Source organism: Pyxicephalus adspersus, chromosome 5, assembly GCF_032062135.1.
Source record: "Pyxicephalus adspersus chromosome 5, UCB_Pads_2.0, whole genome shotgun sequence".
NCBI classification, from domain to species: domain Eukaryota; kingdom Metazoa; phylum Chordata; class Amphibia; order Anura; family Pyxicephalidae; genus Pyxicephalus; species Pyxicephalus adspersus.
Genome location: NC_092862.1, coordinates 113,257,491 through 113,278,341, shown reverse-complemented (window position 1 = coordinate 113,278,341; position 20,851 = coordinate 113,257,491). Strand labels below are relative to the sequence as shown.

At 36.7% G+C, this 20,851-nt stretch overlaps 1 protein-coding gene across 1 annotated transcript in view; it reads right to left on the bottom strand.

The window, feature by feature from the left end:
* Positions 1-8,250: 8,250 nt before the first annotated feature.
* Positions 8,251-20,851, bottom strand: part of HIBADH (3-hydroxyisobutyrate dehydrogenase) — a 67,600-nt gene continuing 54,999 nt past the window's right edge. Inside the window, exons 7-8 of the mRNA XM_072412482.1 lie at positions 10,192-10,348; positions 8,251-9,119 (exon numbers count right to left, since the gene is read on the bottom strand). Coding sequence (XP_072268583.1) covers positions 8,961-9,119; positions 10,192-10,348 — 316 coding nt within the window. The 3' untranslated portion in view covers positions 8,251-8,960. The remainder of the gene's footprint in view (positions 9,120-10,191; positions 10,349-20,851) is intronic.

Genomic DNA, 20,851 nt, shown 5'->3' with positions numbered 1-20,851 from the left:
TTCATATAGAAAATTTGCAATATATGTTAAGAAGTAGTTTGACTTTGATCTTGTTGAGATCCACTGGGCTTTTTTCACAAGCTGCTCTCAAGATGGCCTCTTTAATGTTGTGGTATTTGACTCTGCAAAGAACATCCCGAGGCCTCTCTGGATCCATAGAGCATGGGCCCAATGTACCATGTACTCTGTTTTGTTCAAGTCAAGACGTCTCTCAGGAGCTGGTTAAAGATGCATATAATAGCATCATACAGGGAGTCTGCTACAAAGTCTTCGGGGACACCATGTAAATGAATATTGTTCTTACATTACCAATTTTCAAAGTAATCCATTTAGAGTGGAGGCTACACAAGCTGTGGGTACGTAAAGTCTCTATTCCTCTCTAGCTGGATGTTTCCATCTCCAACCCCTCAGCTTTCTCTGTGAGTTTGGTTATGATGCAGTTTTACTTCATTTATGGCCACCTGATGAATGGCGTTCAAATTGGTTATCAGGGTCTCTACATCAGCTCTGTTTGGTAACGCCTCTATAATGACCCATAACTCATTGACCCCAGAGATAAGCATTCACTGAGTTTCCCTGCAGAGGAGCAGGGGTAGAGTGATCGGAATCAAAGTTGTTCATGTGTGCCAAGGTTTAATGCAACCTGAAAAGGGATCAAGTGCCCAGTTATGAGGCCCTGAAGATCTTGAAGAACTGCCAAGTAACTTTTTCCAGATGGGTACCACTTACAGGAGATGGTTTAGGTCATGGGTTGTACTTACGTTTGCAAAATTCTGTAATAGCCATAGTATTCCACAATAGCAATTGGGCCAACGAGCATGTAAATAAAAAGACAAAACTCCTATTAATGGAAAAGTTTACTAACAACACAGTGATTGTATGACTAATGTTTCATACCTTATCGTCTTCTTTTTTAGAAAGCAGTGTAAACAGTAATGTTAATGATTAAAGCTCATTAATCAGGCTAATTATGGCACAAATACAAGTACACTATATTGCAGCTTCAAAGTCCTGAGATGAGGTGGCTGCAACAATTTTCTTTTTCATATTTTCGTTTTTAAATACAGGTAGTCCCCGGGTTACATACAAGATAGGGGCTGTAGGGTTGTTCTTAAGTTGAATTTGTATGTAAGTCAGAAAAGGTACATTATTTTAATAAATGCAATTAGGACAGATGCTTGTTTCAACATATTATTATGCAGTGTGGTGTCAGTGTATAAAATCCTCATTGTGACTTAATCACAAAGCAAAAAAAGAAGAAAACTTTATGGAGCCTAGACATTCAATAACTTCTGGAGCAAGCTGCAGTTTGATATGCAAAAAGAAGCAAATGCAGGGTTTGTCTTGGTCATTAAAGAGTTACAAAAGGTTGCAGAACAGTTCGTCCCTTAAGATCACCCACAACCTCAGCTTTGTTTAGCAAAAGATTTCTTCTGCAAGTCATGAAAACTGCCTCCTCCCCCCAACAAGCCTCTGTCCTGCACACAAGCAAGCAGGAAAGCCCTGTTTGTATCTAGGAGTTGTCCGTATGTCGGATGTCCTAAACTCTGGGTCTACCTGTAACACATTTCCTATGGTAGAGTGACACTCATTTACTAGATTGTATCTATGGAGAAGCAGTGTTGACATCCCTAGGCTATTCCACTAATTTTAGACGAAGGTGGATGACTGGATGGCGATGGACCTGATCCAGAAATCCTCCGGAGGGATTGACGGATCTGCGGAAGTTTAGTTTACTTTCACCTTAACAAGTTATTGCACATTTGATGTTGCTTTATGTTTTAATGAAACCAAATAAAAATATAAAAAGCATTGTTTGGGAACCAAAGGCTGATCCATATTACCTCGTGGCATAGATAGAAAGACTATAACAATATAGTACAACTAAATTTGTTTTTAGATTTGGATAGAATGGCATGGTGTTAGAACTGCTGCCAGACTTTTATTGCTGTAAAGAAATATGAAAATGTTTTTATATTTTTTAGGATTACTTTCTACAGTTCTGCCTTGTCCCTACTTTTTTAGCATTTTGTGATGTGTTTTGTTATGTAGCATTTCTACTGATTGAACTGGTTTGCTGCTTATTTGATATGTTTTAATGAGTTAACATGAGAATAGTGCTCGGGTGAAATTTGCACAGCAGCTTCTGACCTTCCACAGAAATTCCTTTTCACATGCCTTGTGAAGCTTGGAAAGCCTTACATGAAGAACAAATAACCCTTTATTGGTTCATTAAAATACAGATCTGTCTTTGGCACCTTACTCCCAATGGATCAATATAATGTATTACATTTTATGTACAGTAATATAAGCCATGGTGGATCAAAAAGCCAATATGTTATTGCTGGACAGTTGGAACCAGGCTATTCTTATGGACCTTAGGTTTTTATGTCAACACGCCAAGAAAAAAAATTTACTTTTCTGAAGACTAGAGAAAGACCAGCCTAAGAATTACCAGATTTTTAGGGACAACAGTTAAAAATCTTTATGAGTATCATTGCTTGCATTGGTGGACTACATGGTGCTCCATTAAAATAAAAATGAGGGGAGGGGGGCATCTCACATTAGTGTTCAGTTGTTGTCTCAAATAAAGCTTCAGTTGATGTAGCTGTTGGCTCAATTGTAGTAACACTGGTGCTGGAAGTAAGTGAAAACTGTCTGACAGAGGTTAAAATCCCACAGGGTTGAAGAAAGCCAGCCATGGCTACCTTCAATTACTAAAAGTATCTCAGTTAGTGACCAGTCTCTGGGGCCTTGTTCTCTATAGGAGACAGTGGTAATCTTAGTGTTTAATTGGCCTATTGGCAGGGCCCAGTATCCACTGGGCCATGGGCACCTGCCTAGCTGACCTAGTGAATAATCTACCTTATCTGCTACCTTTGTTGCATTCCTTTCCATTGTACAACGTGCAACTCTTGTAAAGGGTCTACTAGATTGGTACTGGCCATCCAGGCTCTGTCAATCATTTATTAAGCATAAAACAAGCATGAATACATGACTCTTTGAGACTATATTAAGATATTGGAATATTAGAAGACAATAAACTTCCTATTTTGCCATCCTGCAACAGCTGGGAGATAAAATCAAGAAATTGAATAATGTAATCAATAATAGGTATTTATAAAACACAAAAATATTAACTAGCACTTTAAAGAATCCATAATCATGTCAATGTCACTAACTGCCCCTTCAGAGGAGTGCAAAAATATGGCCTTAATATAGTTCATTTTTGGGATGTTTTAAGGTTTGGAAAGAAACCAATGCAAACACAGGGAAAACATATAAACGTCACGCAGAATATGTCCTGGTAGAGATCTGAATCTGGGACACTAGTGCTGCAAGGCAAGAGTGCTAGCTCACCATGCAGCCTAAAAAACAAAAGGACAAATTCTATCAAAAACGAAGTTTATCCAACAGACACACTGAAATTGAATAGTTTCCTACATTGTATGGGTGGCTATACTTGGCCAAGCCTTGTACAGCAATGATAAATATATATGGTATCACAACCAACCCATTACCACTGCAGTGCTAAGGAATTTTGTTTCATTAAAACTCGGCTGGGTAGCCTGCAGAAGCTCACACAAACCCTCAAAATCACTCATAGAAACCAGCACCTCTCACACATGTCAAAACTGCCAGTCTGGGCTTGAATCCAACTTGTTCAACAGCTCGGGATTTCAAATATATTTTGGCAAAGTATAGTAAAATGTTTGTGTTTTTCTTTAATGAAGCCAATATTAGCCATAAATTACCAGTAGGGCAAGTAAGGGTTCTTTGTTAGTATATTGTAATGTCATTGTTGGCGGTTAAACAACAGTAAGATGTTTATTTAACATAGTCTGGTCATATTTATTGCACACATCTAACTCTTGAACATTTCACAAGTATATTTTGTCCTTAATTGGTACATTTTACTATTTGTAGTCCTCAGTAAAATTAACTAGTACATAGCCATGGAAAATAAAAAGCAGAGCGGCTTCATCTGCTAGCCTAATTAAAATCTGTACTTTTGATGTCTGGCACAAAGTGAAACTTTACAGGCAAACAAATGGGAGCAGTGACCAATAAAACCACACTTCACCCTAACATCCTACCTGCTGGAGCAGAGAGACGGGATACTGGAAGCGGGAATAAAAAGTCAAATATTAAGTCTGCTGGCAGTTCTTCAAACAGCTAAGTTGATTATTTTTTGGTGATGCAGGTGACAAAAAAGATAAATGAATAAAGTGATAGAATTTATATATTTGTTATTTAAACATTACAAGAACAAAGAACTGTTGGTGAGAACCATTAGGGCATTATAAAACCATAAAATCCAGGAACTAAAATATCATTGACATGTTCCTGTAATTAAAAAAAAATAAAATCTGCAGGTTTAAAAAAAAATTTACCTGGAAATCATGGAATGAAGATGCTTGTTTTGGCATTTACTGTATTGTGTGACAATTCTCTGTATTCTGTTTCTAACTTATCACCTTTGTGACACAGGCTTCCAATAGAGACTGCGAATGATTATTTCAACACACAAAATTCAGGCATGCCCCACTTTTGTCAGAATCTGGAAATTCCTAGAAGAAAATGCAATGCAGCTATTGCATTCGGACAGGAGTATTACTGAAATTCGATTTTTTTTTTTAATAGGAAATAGTTTGTGGTACACAATGCTTTAGCAAAAAAATGTACTGTATTTAAGGATATTATTCACTTTAATTCACTTAATTTCTGTTTGAAATAGCAAAATATATTACTGGAAAATTTCAGAGATATCTGTAGTAAAGCATGTTCTAAGGCAAAAAAATGAACAAATAAGAGAATACACTAAAAGGATAGTACAGATGTGAGTGTAAATGAAAAGGATGATAAAACAAACGTGCAAGGTTCAGACGTCCCTAGATATCTCTAAGCCTGTTGAATAGTTCACCAAAAAAGTCAGAATATCATAGCATGCAGCAAGAATTCTAATAAATTCATCTGAAAGATTGAAGTTTTTCTAAATGCTTCCAGAGGAACCCTTAAAAAGATAGTTATCTCTTCCATGTGCATAATTTAATTTACTTTAGAACCATCATATGTTATACTGTGGGGATACGGACTATTTTTTTTAACTTTAAATAGCACACGTAGCATCTGCATGACTGGAGAAGGAACAAACCAAGATCCTATTTAGGAGACCGATCTGTAAGTTTGGTAATTATATTTACTGACAAACCCCACACCCAAACCACAGCAAATATAGAATATTTATGAATACAATTTATTGTCTTATTGTATTTTGTTGGTTTTTGTATAAATTATTTAATTCTTTAAAAGCTTTTTAATAGCTTGCAATTTTTTCCCATAATATCTATGACAAGTATGCGTCACATTAAAACTCCAAATTAACTAGATTTTACTTTCACCTGCAGATGGAAAAATATTTGCTATACTCACTCTATGTACACAGTTCAAAAAAAAAAAAACGGAACCGATTGCAATGAAACATCATTTTCCAGTGGATCTCTATTGCATTCAAGTTTAGGGAACATGGGAGACAGTCAGTGGATGCCTTTGCCATACAAAAATTGCTTCTACACTTTGACACACGTGTTGGGTCATTTTACTGCACTAGAGGAACACAGGCCCCACTGCACATGTGTAAGGTCTGACAACGGGTCTAAGGATTTCCTCCCGACACCCAACAGCAGTCAGTGTAACATTAGCTAGCACATGGAAGTTTATTCCCCCAGGCCATAAATGTTCCACGGCCAAACAGGTTTTGTTGAACGATGTTTCAAGCACCATCATTTTTACAAAGACCTCTCCAGATTCTTTCATGTCTGTCACTTGTGCTTAGTGTGCACTTGCTCTCAACTGCGATGAAAATTAGGGTGCCAACGGCAAAACCTTAATTTTTGGTAATCTTTGGTAAATTCCAATCAAAATGCATGGTGACAGGTTGTGAACACAGGTCTCACTATAAAACGTAGCCTCATGCTGAGATAAAGCTTCTGTCTTAGAAAAAGCCCTTAATATTCTTTTATGACACATACATTTATCAGAAATTAAGTGCAACCAACTGACTAAAGTTTAGATAAGACTTTAAGACACACTGTCCAGTTTGCTTGCATTTCCTTTCAATGATTTATCATCATTTATATAGTGCTGACATATTACGCAGTCCATGTCACATGTCATTAATTCTTCCTCAAAGGGGCTCACAATCAAATTTCCTTACCATAGTCATAGGTCATTAACACATTCTAATGAATAAAACCTGACTGGATATGGAACTGAAAAAGCCAAGTACAGTGCAATGATCAGTTGTGCTATGTAAATGAATTTAGGTTTTATAAAATGACTGCTTTTTAAAACATGCAGCAAATCTGATGCGGACAGCAATTGGCTAGTTAATTTTTTCCACATTGACCATAATTCATTGAAAGTTCTAGTCATGTACTCAGAAAAAAAAAAAAAAACACTTATTGCAAACATTATATATGCTTGCATTGCTGCAAGAGGTACATGGTTGTTAATAAGTGGATTTCGGCAATATATTTTAATTAGCTACTCCACACATCTTGCATTATAAATACAAATTTGTATTGAACACACATTTCAACCCTTTGGGAAAACTGGACTTGAATGCAGGATTCAACTCTACATTCCATGAACAGAATTTTAATGGAGTCACAAATAAATAATAAACTACTCCACATGCTGTATTATCAATTAAAAAAGAAAGCTCCTTGCAACTTCAGAGCTGGGACTTAACATGTGGGACTTAACATGATTCTTGCATACCATTCATATGTGGTTACCTGTAAACTAAACACTTTGTGGTAAAATACGTTGAATAGAATAAAAAAAGGACTATTTTGCTAGAGTACCAGTCATCACAAGTTTGATAGCCTTAAATATACAATCATAACCTTCTTGCCTTGGTCTGTTGCCTCCTGACCAGGGATGGTTCAAAGTCCACAACTGCTATCTTGGATTTTACATCATCAGTCTTAAATAACTATAAAGAACAGTCCTGGGCAATAGCTTTACCAAATTCTTCACTCACTGGATTTAAAATTTTGGGTTGAAGCAGAGAATGTTTGGGAGTTACAATCATTTGTAGGAATCATTGTATAAAAGCTACTCCTGTAGCATGGGATCTGCACAAGGGTTAGAATTTATTATTTACTTTTTTTTATTCCCGGACCACCAAAGAATCTACAGAATCTGGCACTAAACTTCCTGGGAGATCCTAGCAGCTTGTGATTATACCAATGACCATTATTTTAATAAAATGATTAAACATTGAAGGATTGGGTATGAAAACTAAACATCATGGCTGTACCTTACTGTACCAATGCAATTACCAGTAAAATATAACCTTTAGTATTTCACTTTTCTGTGGAAGTCCTGGAAAGGTGTTGTCCAAATAGGTGGTATGCTAGCTCACTAAACGTTAACAGTGTCACAGAGTGCTTCTGTGGCCTTACCTTAAATTAGGGATCATATTTTCCTGTAAGCCATGATGTTGCCTGTGACACTTTTTTTTTTTTTACTCACAAGTAAAGATGGAATAGCAATGGAAAAAGAGGGAGTTTTCCATAAAAATTGAATTTCTATACTTCTTTGGACTTGGTTGACATTTAGGAAAACTTCATTCGTGAAAACATCACTACATGTTTTATTTTGTTAGGAGCAGTGGCCAAGGAAGATGTGGTCCTATGTCTGACAAGAAACTCCTTACCTTTTTTCGCCACCCAGGTGCTTAATGGTAGGACCAGGTGAGATAAATACACCCTCACTTCAACAATGATATTCACTGACATTCCATTTGAGCATTGATGATTTCCATCTTCAAGTGTGGAGACAGGCTGGCAGAAAAGCCCATCGGATGCACATTAGTGTTCTCAGATTTTGTTAGTCAGACAAATGCTAGCTAAGGAAGGGATAATACTGCAAGAAATACGACCTTCTGTAGCCCAATGCCAAGTACAGGACCCTTAGAAAGATTACAAAAGAGATACTTGTATGAAGAGTCCTCAAAGACAGATGGCATGTGATGTGTGAATGTGCCACGCAGAAAGGTAAATGCTATTCTAGAATAGGTAGTGATAAGTGGACCAGGAATAATGTGTATGGGTAATTAAAAGGGATTCAGAAATTGTGTGTGGGGAACAAGCCAAAGACAATAATGTATTATACAGTACTTGACTTGGACTATGAAAAAGTAGACGCCGCTTGAACTAAAAATAATACCATAAAACATGCTTGTTGGGAAAAAGGCGTGGCTACCATGTTTTATTAAGGGTTCACATAAATTCAAAAAATATGAATATTGGTTTACATGATTGATGATACCTACAAGTGTTAATCTTGATAACAGAAAATTCTGAAACAGTACAGGATCAATTCTTCACAGTAGCCTACAGATTAATATCCTTTATTGCCCAAAGCATGACTGATAAAAACTTTACATGCCTATTTAATAAAGCACTCCAAAAAAACAATGTATAGTACAGCATTCCATAACAACCAATCAGAAATCGTCGCACAAAAGTTCTCAAATCTGATTGTCTGTTGTGGTCTACAGCACTTTGTACTGCTTTACTCTTAATAAAATAGGTCTTCCCTGCTGCGTCACAGAAGTATCTTTCTCTTCAGTACTTTATGATGCATTGACAATTACAGATATAAAAAATACTGAAAAAATGATTAATGACCTAAAGATTAGGCCTACAATGGCCTTAAAAAATTCAGAGTGAGTAAAGACATGTAGTGGTGTCCGAGCATTTCTGACGAGCAATGTAACAATTGCCTTTCTGCTTTTACCAACAACTTTTTTGACAATGAGGATGGTTCTTCTGCGACCACAATCACTTCTACAAAGAATTCCTTACAAACATACACCTTTTTAACTTTGCCCCTTGCCTATATGTTTAACATGGATTCAAAAATAGTGTTAGATCTTCAAAAGTTGTTCACAAGTTTTCTTCTTCACGTAAAAACTGGAAGACGGATGAGAAATCTTTCTGGGCATAGCCCTTGGAACACATAAGTCTATATACCTGATGTGACAGAGATCCCAGTGGTGTTGGGGTTTTAGTTTTTGTGGCAGAGTCCTGGGCCAAACCCAAATCCTGAAGATTCAAAATAAAACATTAAAAACACTAATGTACCAATAACTTAAAAGGATACTTTGTTCAGTGGTAAAATCAGAAGAAATGCTGCAAATATTATCTCAAGAAAGTAAACATGGGTGTATGAAGAATTCAACAAACGGATGTTTGTAAAACTGTAAAACTGATAATTAGAAAATTTTAATTCTACGTAGAAATTAAACATTCACATTTTTTGTTAGCTAAAAGGATGGTACTGCACTCACTACATGGACAGAATAAACATTCCAATGGCTCCATGTGATACATTCAATAAAATCCACCATTCCTCTTTTGCAGTTTCACATGTAATAGTCAGCTAATTTAAGGCTGGGCTTCCAATGACTCAAAAAGATGGCTGTGGGGGATTTGATCTAATATTAGAGGCAAGAATTATCAATGGTCTAAGCACATTCAGAGGCAAATTGTGTGCAACAAGCCATAATAGCTGGACTGTTCTGAACTACATGGATTACCATCTCTAAAGTTTTGGACTTAAATATCACATAGCAGTCTAGTTCCCATATCTGATATAACACAAAGTTTCTAAAGAACATTACTATTTTACCATTTTATAGGTGTTTGCACAGAGAAACTGACATTTTCTACAGGATTCCCATATAAGTCCAAGGAAGGGGACAAAGACATCATTAAAACTGGAAGAGGACAGGCACTGAATTGGGCAGTTGATGCCTTTGCAGATTTATTATTTTGCTGGGGGAGGGGGATCTATCTCTGTCTTGAGCCCAAACTGAAATTGGGTTTATAAAGTTCCAAACAATAACATAGTTTCTAAAAAATGGCTGTCTGTTTACCATTTTGTTTCAGTCTGTATACATTTCAAAGGAAAAAGGCGTAAATTCTATTAATCTGAATTAATAATGATATAAATTAAAGAACAAAGATTTAAGCTGCTTCCCAGGGGAGAGTTCTATAGGAGGGTCACCTTAAGGCACACATTGATTTACCACTAAATTTATTTGCTTACTATATAAATCCATTAAACATCTATTCACAATAAAAATGCATTACAACAATTTGCATATTAATGTACCTTGGTCATAAGAGTTGTCCCAAATCCACCTTGGTAATTATTGCTGGAGGGCACGCCTTCCATCACCCCTGGAACAGGGTTATAGGTGTCACTTGACCAGCATCGTCCAGAGCTCATGTTCAGGATTTTGGCCAGCAGCTTTGGGTCAAGCCCTAATCTATTAAGGGTCAAGGAAAGCATATTAATGTTCAACTGCATCAGGACACGGGTGACATGTTTTACACACAAGAAACACAATGTCATTTTTCACACTTTATTATGTGTCCAAAAATGGTGGCCTATTGATATGGGAGATAGAGTAAGCAATATAAATTAAAACCCATAAATCTTTCATAGTGGTATTATGTTGCATTGTTTACAGCCCCCATTATCAGATGCAGCACAGATTACAAAACTGCCTGGGTAGATTTTGAGGGAAGAAAATGATCAACATATATTTACATTACAGTTTGAGGATTGTATATTTCAGCTGTGGATTATTTAAACAAAGTATTTCCACTATCACACAAATGAATAGGCAAATATTTATTACCCTTTCAAAATAGAGACAGAAATAAAATTACAGAATTAAGTGTACCTAAACCCAACAACAAAAATGTATTGCTGCATCCTATTACTGCCTAGATATGGTGGTTGCATTAGTATTGTCTTTTGAGGCTTTTTGGTATTTATTTTCTTCTGATGTTTTGCCAGGATAACACTTTGGTCTCTATTTATAAAACAGGGAATCTGACATTGCCTCAATCATTTTCTGGTGGGAATCAGTTACTGCTATTGAAACACATGGGCCTGGAAGATTTCCACAAGGGAATGTTTGAAGGAATGTCTGATTCCCTGTTTTATAAATGGAGCTCTTTGTGTCATAGGTTGAAGATGCTCATTTATTTACTGTATCTATTGAACATTTTCATCCTAGGCTGCTCGTTCCTGATTTAGGCAACAGAACACCTTCTCCTCTTCCCCATATGATTAGGAGAGGTGTTTTTTTTAAATCACAAAGGTGAACTGTGCTGGACTAACCATGCCGTTTTTTGAGGTTTCAGTGCAGTTAATTCAGTATATACAGAAAGTTACAGGGTTTGTTGAATTTCTGGACAGATATTTTTTTTTAAAACTTCCCAAATTGAACAAAAACACTTTCAAAGAGTTAACAGGTCAAAAGGTAAACAATAAGCCATTGCTAGGGTTTACATACACTGTAAGGAATACAGTTATTAAAATGCATAATAGAAAAATACATTTTACATATCTTTTAAACTTTTTACAACAATTAACTCACCAAACTTCTTACAGATACTTTAAGCACTCAAAAATAAAAATAAAAAAACATTGTGTAACAAACCTTATTACCTTCAAACCATTGTCTGATTGGAAGAGACTGGGAAGTTTACTTACATGTTACAAAAACAATGATTGGGTTTAAAAAGTATGGGTACCTTAGGTGAGGTTTTATTTATCCAACAATTTAAACACCTAGAGGTTCCAGAAATAAAACATAAAACTCATTTTAGACCATCTTTATTTAAAGGGATCACAGAGGGGCCCATGCACTTTCAGAACGTTAACAGAGAAAATCCAGTTTCAAGGGTGTTTGTGTAGAAAAGCTAAGTAGCATCAGACCAAACTGATCTCAAAGCTTTCACAATTTATTTATTTATTTATTCTAAAGACCATTCCAAAGTAACATACCTGAGTCACTACCAACAGGATCACTAAATAACATCCTAATATTACATTGATGTTCCCTTGCTAGGTAAAATGCTAAGAATCCTACTCGCCAACAAGGTAGCATGGACACCTTTGCTTGTAACGTAAGTGTAGTAGCTGGTGAGCATTTCCACTGATCTCTTAGTGATCATGTCATTGTTAAGCTGCTGTAAGCAAAAGGATCGCTTGCATGACATGGGTATTAATGTACAAAGCAGTTGCACATATAGCTAGTTTGCTGCTTTTGCCATGGATAAAGCATGAAAATCATTGGGACCACAGACATATTGGACTCTGAAATTACATTTAAATTCAGACTTTTCCAGTAAATGTTAAGTTTGGTTTAAACCCAACACAGCTAAAGTGTATGTGTCAGATACAGATCTTTCAATAGACTTAGGTTCCAGTTCTGCAGCATGGACAGCCTAAACAGGTAAGTATTCAAGGTTTTCATTTAAATGATGCCTTTTTGGAACAACTTAAAAGCTAAAATTCCCTGCCCCTTTCCCAAAAACACCCTGATTTCACTCATTCTCTAAATTTAAACCCCTCAAATCTGTAGTCAGTCAGAGTAAATAATGACCCCAATAATTCCCATAGTCTGTCCAGTGGTCTCAGGTCCTCTCAGTCTCCAAAACTTGAGGAGCTTGATAGCTTGATCAGGAAAAGAAGAACAGTAGGTAGGAAACACAGACTGTAGTACTGGGGAACAGATCTCCACAACTGGAAAAAACATTGCACAGAGGGACAATGGATGTGTAAATATTTTTACTCTTTTTTGGGTGTCAGTTGGTTAGGAGATAGGTAGGAGAAATGGGAAAAAAATACCAGGAATGCCTCTAACGTATGCTTAACTGCTCACGTTTGTAACATGTTGGATTTAAAATAAAATAAAATGAACAAAAAAAATATTAACAGTGCTTTGCAACTGTTCTGCACAAGCAGATCTGGATAAGTGCACTAATGACAGTGTAAAACCAATATTTAACAGGTTACAAGATCCTATCCAGATAGAGCCCTCAGCTGTGTGGGATGTGCACAGGCTCATTATTAAATCTTCATTAAGCTGAGCTGCCCAGGAAGCAGTCTGCACCGAGATGTGACATATGTTCTCCTACTGGCAGACAAGCACTATAGTTCTGGGTCAACTACTGATAAGGTTGCTGATCCTAATAAAACAAAGCTTGGCCAAGCAGAAACATCATTTGTTCTATCACTAGGTTTATGACATAAACTCATGCTCATTGTGGCCAAGAAATTATCTTCCCAATTTTTATATTCCAAAATACAAATAGTTGGAGCAAATTAATTTTGAAGATTTCAGCTGAGACCAGTTATATTTTACAGAAATGTCTCTGCATTTCTACATTTAATAAGAAGAGAAACGCTACAAATGATATATCAACTCCAGTGCTTCAAAAATAAAATATTGAAATTTACAGCACAAAAATGGCTCTATAGTTTCTAAAGTAGTGAGCTCACATGTGGCCCTGCAACAATTAGCGTATATAGAACAGTTGCTAAAGACAAATGTAAAAGTTAAGCATAGCTTTAACTATTTGTATGACTGCCAGTTGTTCTGTTTGCCACAGAAACCTATTGCCCCATCTTAGCTCTGTCCGGTTCAGGTACACAAGAAATAAGAACCCTGAACCTGGTAATAGATTGGAATTTCAGCCGATCATAACGTGGGGGGGGGGGGGGGGTAAATTGGCTTGGTTTAATTGGGATATAAATGTTCTACATAGACAGAAACAATGTATTAGTGTGGCTCTTTTACACAGGTTTCAGAAAGCAGCTACTACTTGGGTAACTGGAAATACAAGCACTATTATTGGGTCTCAAGGACCAGATTATGCATAGGGTTCTTAAAGTAACTCTTTACAGTGCCTGATTTTATTTCTTAGCATTGAGGACAACTAACTGCTCCTTTTTTATAGCCGTTAGGCAATACTGTTGAATACAACTAACCTCTATAAAAAATGTATCCTAAATGACATTTTTTTCTGGCTACTATACTAACTCCACAGGAAAGCCTGGTGTTATGTATGTGATTAACTAAAAGCCGCCTCCTATTAAAGCTAGAAGTAATTCAGACTGGGAGCCATACTACCAGATACACTGAAGTTAGAAGTAAAACATGTTGTCAAGCATTGTGTCAAGAGCTTAAACATACCTAAAAAAAAAACAAACAAAAAAAACAACAACCAGGCAGCAAGCTTTCCATAAAAAAAACAAAATTACAACACAAATAGGATTAGTCAAATTTGGCTCAAAAGATCAAGAAAAAAATGTAAAGCTATCCCTTTCTACTTTTGTTTTTCTTGAATATTTTTACTATAGTGTTTTATATCCTAGATCATTATTTACATGCAACACTCATTAATGTAATGCTCATTATCAACACAACACTTTTGACACCAGCACTAGCATCCGCAGAGAAGCTATAAGAAGGAGCAGATCTGAGATCCCTGATAAAGGCGATGCCTTTCATGAGTCTCAAATATAAACCTAGAGATAAAAATCATGTCTATGGCAACCAAAGTGTTCTTTATAGTTTTCATACAGGGGTTATATTAGATAATCTGTGCCGTGAAAATCTGCATGCATTCACCACCTTCCAACCTTTCAAAGTTTAAAGGAGACGCTTATTAAGTTTTACAATAAATGTTATCAAATTCCCCTAATTGTTTAACCAATGTCCAATTGTTTAACCATTGTCCAGTCATGTTTTATTTTGACAAGACAGCATTTTAAACAATTCTGCTAAAACTGTACTGCGATATGATCTGGGACATAAACATCACATATAAACTCAAAACATATTGGGGAGGGCGGGCAAGACAATAGAAGCAATTTTTATATGCAGGTTTAGAACCTAAAGTGGTGATTTGATTGCTACTATTCAACATTTCCTGCCAACCAAATTATAATTATCAGACACAGAAAGTGGATCTGTAAGCCATTTTTTAAATATTTAAGACAATGCAGATAAGATTCTTACTACTAGTTTTTCTTTCATAAACTAGGAAACAACATTTCTAGTTTGATACAACTTTGTTGCCAGGCTAATGACCGACTCTCATGTTTAGGGTAAACTGTGCCCAAATGGTATTCCCGGTTAATGAAATAACCTCACTAGTTTTTCAGGGCACTCTTGCTGGACAGGGAGCAGGCAGAGGGTAAATATTAATTTGGGAGTCAAGTATCTAGAAAAGGTAATAATAAATAATAATAAATCAGAGACACATTTACTTATGAACAAAAAGTAATAAGAACCCTTGTTTTGATAAAGGGGTCTTCTTACTTTGACCACCAATAAAATGCTGCATGCGTGGATGCGGGAATTGCCTTGCTTAAAAGGTGTATAAACTGTTGTTCCTCTTCATCGGAAAATGCATCAATAGGTCACACGTGACCTATTTAATTTTAGTCAATTCATAGTGTACAGTGTGGCTTTGTTTTTTTGCCTTTTATGATATAATACATGCCTAAAACTGCCCAAAGACAGGCACACTATGAAAGTTGGTTAGATAAAACATCTGCTCCAACATTCTTAGGCCCCTCACTTCCTGCATGTCTTAAAAGTGGACCTAATACCAAGCATGTATACACAGAGAAGAAAACATATGAATTGTTCTAAGCACTGCCAAAAAAAGAGCTGCAATTCCATTCAGTATTTCTTTATATCCGTGTGGTCATGGACCTGCCTAAGCCCGTCAATGAATGTAGTAAGAACAGCAGCAATGATATTATTATGCTTTATTTTTAGACAGAACTGCCCCATTGGCTTAGAGTGCATGCACTCTAAGCCAATTCCTTACAGTAGGAATCCTGCTGGGGAGGTTTAAAAAAAAAAAAAAAAAAAGACGACAAGCACAAAGTGGTTATTTTCAACCAATAGAAATGCCCTACATGGCCCAATCCTCCAACAATCTTCACAATGTACAAAGATGAATAATGATTAGGAAAGTGTGTGACCACCCTAACACTTGGATGTCATCATGACATTAGAAAATCTTTATAACCACAACAAAAGAGTGTTGCAAAACGTGTGTAATTATCAAGCAAAAATTAAAAAAATTTTTACTGAGCAGAAAATACTGCAGTGAAGAATGTCTGTTTATAACCAAGTTTTCATTGTTATATAACCTACCACGAATGCTTATTATCTTCAGAAAAACCCTGTACGCGGTAAGCTTTATTTTTTTTTTGCAAGTGTACCATTAAAAGAGCAAGCAGAAAGCATTTTGCATTTCATCTTTTTCTGTATTCCTCCTACTGGCTTCCACATAACTGACAGTGAAAATTAGACATGGTATTAAAATCAGTTACTGAAGTCCTCTGTCTTCCACTAAGACCAAAGCTTGTAATGGTCTAAAGCCGGCTGGAATATAATTGTCATTCAGTACGCGTCTTTCCTAGAAAGTCATGCTTCATTGGAGAAGACTGAGTTTCCATTTGAAATCAACAAATTAATCTGAGACAGGTATCTGAAAGGGCAAGTTTAATAGGAAGCAGCTACTGGGCTCTCAACCATGATAAAATGTTATTGCTGTTTCCCTGTAAATTGGCTGGGAACATATGATACTTTCTGCATAAGAGCCCCATTGCCGTTCAAGAGATATACTGCTGAAGCTATCAAAATGATGACAGCCTGTCAGTCCCCCATAATAGGCTGCCAATGGCCGTGTTGTGTGCACGATACTGTTTACAATTGGGAACGCTATCTCAGAAGTAATAAAAATAACATAAAAAGAAAGCCATTATGGTTACAAAATTTGAAATAAAACATTGAATCAATTGCATATGTTTCAATTGGGAAAAATCTAAGTGAAAAAGGATTAAAGCATGAAGGCTTTGTGTGTATTTTGTTTTTCCAACATATAAGATAATAAATACTTATGATTCTAACATATATTCTAGATCGATGGCAAAGCCACAATGGGACCATCTGCAACCAGACCCTGGAGGCCAGAACACCCTTCTGCCACACTGGGCTTGACTAGGGCTGCTGCACAATGCTTGCTTTACTTGTATAGCCTTCCATACTATACATGGGGCCGTCAGGAGTTACCCCATGAAGAGTACTGTGATGCAGAAGTTTTTGGTATGCATTAGGGATGATGAACTCCCTCACATGCTTTTTAGTGTTTTAGTATGTGTTGCGTTTCTATCCTTAGGAAAAATAAAGCCAATTTACTATTTACTTTCTCCTTTTGTTTACAGTAGCCAGTTGACCTAATAGCTTCATTAGTGCCCAAAAAACGGCAAGTATAGCAAGGAAGGTGACAGCAAGTATAGTAAGGAAGGTGACATAACTTCTCTTGTGAAGGTTACTAGCCTGCTCACTGGACAATACATAAAAAAGCATACCATTCTGTGCCCTCTACAACATTGTAAATTGAAATTTTTTGGGACTAGGCTTGGTGGAAAGCTCCGACAATACAGGAAATTTGTTGGGGCTTTGCCGCATCAGAGATCACCTACACACAAACAAGTAAATACTTAAAGCGGCTTTAACTTCTGGATAGTCCCTTTTCATTTTATGGAAGATACTCTTCATTTTATGAACACAGCAAGTACCCGTGTTATTGACTGAAGATCACTTTTTGCAGTGTTTTGATCCAATGTGGCATAACGGTTTAGGTTCACAATACTTTACATGAAGAAAAGGGTAGTAACATATCTACATGGTAAAAATAGGTAAACAGAAACCATACTGTTAAGCAAAGTTTCCAAATTCAGAAAGCAGTTACAGCCAACTTGCTTTTTATTAAACCTATTTGTTATTGAAGCTTTTTTTCACCCCTTTTTTAATTCCTTTGTGTCATACGATTAAAATGACAGTTGATGAGCCGCTTTCTTATGCCACACATATGCACATTTGGTATTGGAGCACAAAAGTAGGGTAATATAAGCACACATGGTCATCTCAGTGGCTAGCAGCACCGGGTCCTAGGTTTGAATCTCGGCCAGGACACTATCTGCAAGCAATCTTACTTTGAGCACTCTGATTTCCCCCACAAGTCCAAAAACATGCATTTCAGGTAACTAATTACCCTCATAAATAGACCTTGGTAACTGGTTCCCCTCGTAAATGAACCTTAGTGGGTGGAATATTAGCAAAGGATCTGCTAATCAGAGCAATAATATAAAACAAATTTAAAAAATAAGGATTTTTATAAATGTAAAATAGTTGTCTTAGAATTTAAAAATTAAAACACTAAAAATCCCCACTACAAAAAAAAAAAAATTTTTTTTGTGCCTGCATCTTAGTTTTGTTTAGGGATTTTTGATCCCAGCAGTTGGAAAGGTAGGGTTAAAAATGACAGCATTCAGAATCCTATTTGTTTCAAGATATTTCCTTAATATGCTCTGCAGTTCATTTTCCTCAAGTTAGTCCTTTTCCATTTTACAATGTTTATGGTTAGGGATATTGATAAATCAATTATCGTTGATGCAAAACAAATTCCTATTTTATCTCAATTACTTTGTGACAACAGCATAGGTCAAGATAGTTTAACAAATTCGTGCTTCAATAAAACTCAATTTTCCATATGGTAATTAAGAGATACTTTATGTATTACATTGCCTTCAACAAAGACAGTAAAATATAGAGACATGACGAAATAGACAAAGTCAGGATAATACTTCAATATATAATTAGGATATCAGCACAAGCTTAGGGGGTTTATTTATAAAGCAGCAAATCTGACATTCCTTAAAACATTGGGTCGGATTTATAAAAGCTCTCTGAAGCTGGAGAGGATAGACCAGTAGATAGATCAGTGAAGCTGGGTGATCCAGCAAACCTGAAATGGATCTGGTCCAGGATTCAAAACATTTGCTAGCAAATAGCAAACAAATTTGAAGAAATCCTTTCCAGTTTTGCTGGATCACCCAGCTTCACTGATGAAATCTATCCTCTCCAAGCTTGGAGAGCTTTAATAAATCAGGCCCATTATATGGAGGAGAATCTTCCAGGTCTATGTGTTTCCATAGCAATAACTGATTCTCCAATGTTTCAATTAATGTCAGAATCTCTGCTTTATTATGGGTTCCCTTAATTTAACAATCTGGTTCAGGAACCTAGAGTTGTAATAAGAGGAAAAAAAACTACACACACACCTGTAGAAAAGGCTGGAAGCTCCCTTTAATAAAAGGGTGTCCAGGTATATACCCCATCAAGATGAATAATTACAGGGGTTCATTAGTAACCCTTACTCTTAGTTGCTGGAAAGAGTGAACATGCACCTTGAAAAAAGTATTTTACTGAATTAAAATTAAGATATACTTGCCAACTTTAAAAATAAAAAAGTTTAGGTCACAAGAAAATGGCCCCAAATTGTAAATTCCTGCACGTTGTGCTGCCATTGTTTATTATTATTATTATTAAACAGGATTTATATAGCGCCAACATATTACGCAGCGCTGTACATTAAATAGGGATTGCAAATGACAGACTAATACAGACAGTGATACAGGAGGAGAGGACCCTGCCCCGAAGAGCTTACAATCTAGTAGGTGGGGGAATTTCACACACAAAGGATGTGAGATATGTAGTGTGGGAAGTAGTGATGGTTTTAAATGACAGAAGAAGCCGGGTAGGCAAGTTTGAAAAAATGGGTTTTGAGTGCTCTTTTAAATGAGCAGAAAGTAGGAGCAAGCCGAATAGGACGAGGAAGACCATTCCAGAGAGTTGGAGCAGCTCTAGAAAAGTCTTGTATTCGTGCGTGTGATGAGGTTATGAGTGAGGAAGTCATTAGTAGGTCATTGGAGGAGCGGAGAGAGCGGCAAGGGGAGTATTTTTTAACCATGTCAGAGATGTAAGTGGGACAATAACTGTGTAGGGATTTGAAGGCAAAGCACAGGAGCTTAAATTTGATTCTAAGGTGAAAAGGAAGCCAATGGAGAGAACTACAAAGAGATGTAGCGGAAGAGGAGCGGAGCGAAGGATGGATGAGTCTGGCTGCAGCATTCATAATAGATTGTAGAGGGGAGAGTCGGGTTAGTGGAATACCAGCGAGAAGGATGTTACAGTAGTCCAGACGAGAAATGATAAGAGCATGTACAAGGAGTTTGGTGGTCTCAGGGGACAGGTAGGGGCGGATTTTGGAGATGTTGCGTAGGTGAAAGTGACAGGACCTGGACAGTTTACATACTGCACTTCCATTGGTAATTTATAGGTTCACCTGGGTAATATAACAGCATAGGGAAGCCTGGGTGAAATCACGTAATTGATCATTTGCTCAGTACTGTGTCTGTGTGTAATGGTGGCTACCTTGGTAGAAGGGCTTTAATATGTCTTAGCTGCCCCCATAATGACAGTTATTCTGATAGTTCAGCAATGGAGGAAAAATTAAGAAGCAGCAAAGATTGTCCGAAAGCACCAATCCACATACTGAATGATGCATAAAGACCCTTGAACTGCAGACCCTCAGGTATGGATTGCTCTTTAGTAAGGAAAAACGTAGGTAGAATATCGAAACCACGAAATGCAATAAAAATAGCAGTCTGGCACGCAGTGACTGGATGAATATAACACTGTAAGTATACAGCTATGATACTGAAAGACATGGAAAGTGCAGGAATTCAAAACAAAAAGTATAGATTTATTGATGTTCAATGTACAAAGTGAATTTCTAGATGCTTAGCAGAAACACTAAAGATGCACTGGTGTTAGGTGAAAATTGTATTTGAACAATGGTGTTGTGGAACCACAGTTAAGAAACTTTGCTTAATCGGGCAAAGTCCAGGGCTGATGCCTGCAACTACTAATTGCTCTGCTTTAGCCAATGGGTAGGAAAGCAATAACTGGGGCTTTAGTGTTAACACCTAAAGCCCAACCTGCAGCCCTTTGGTACTTTATGTGTGACCATTCAACCTCAGCAGTTTGTAGAAAAAATATAAACAATTATTTTTAAAGGGGTAACAGGATGTCCGCTAGCCT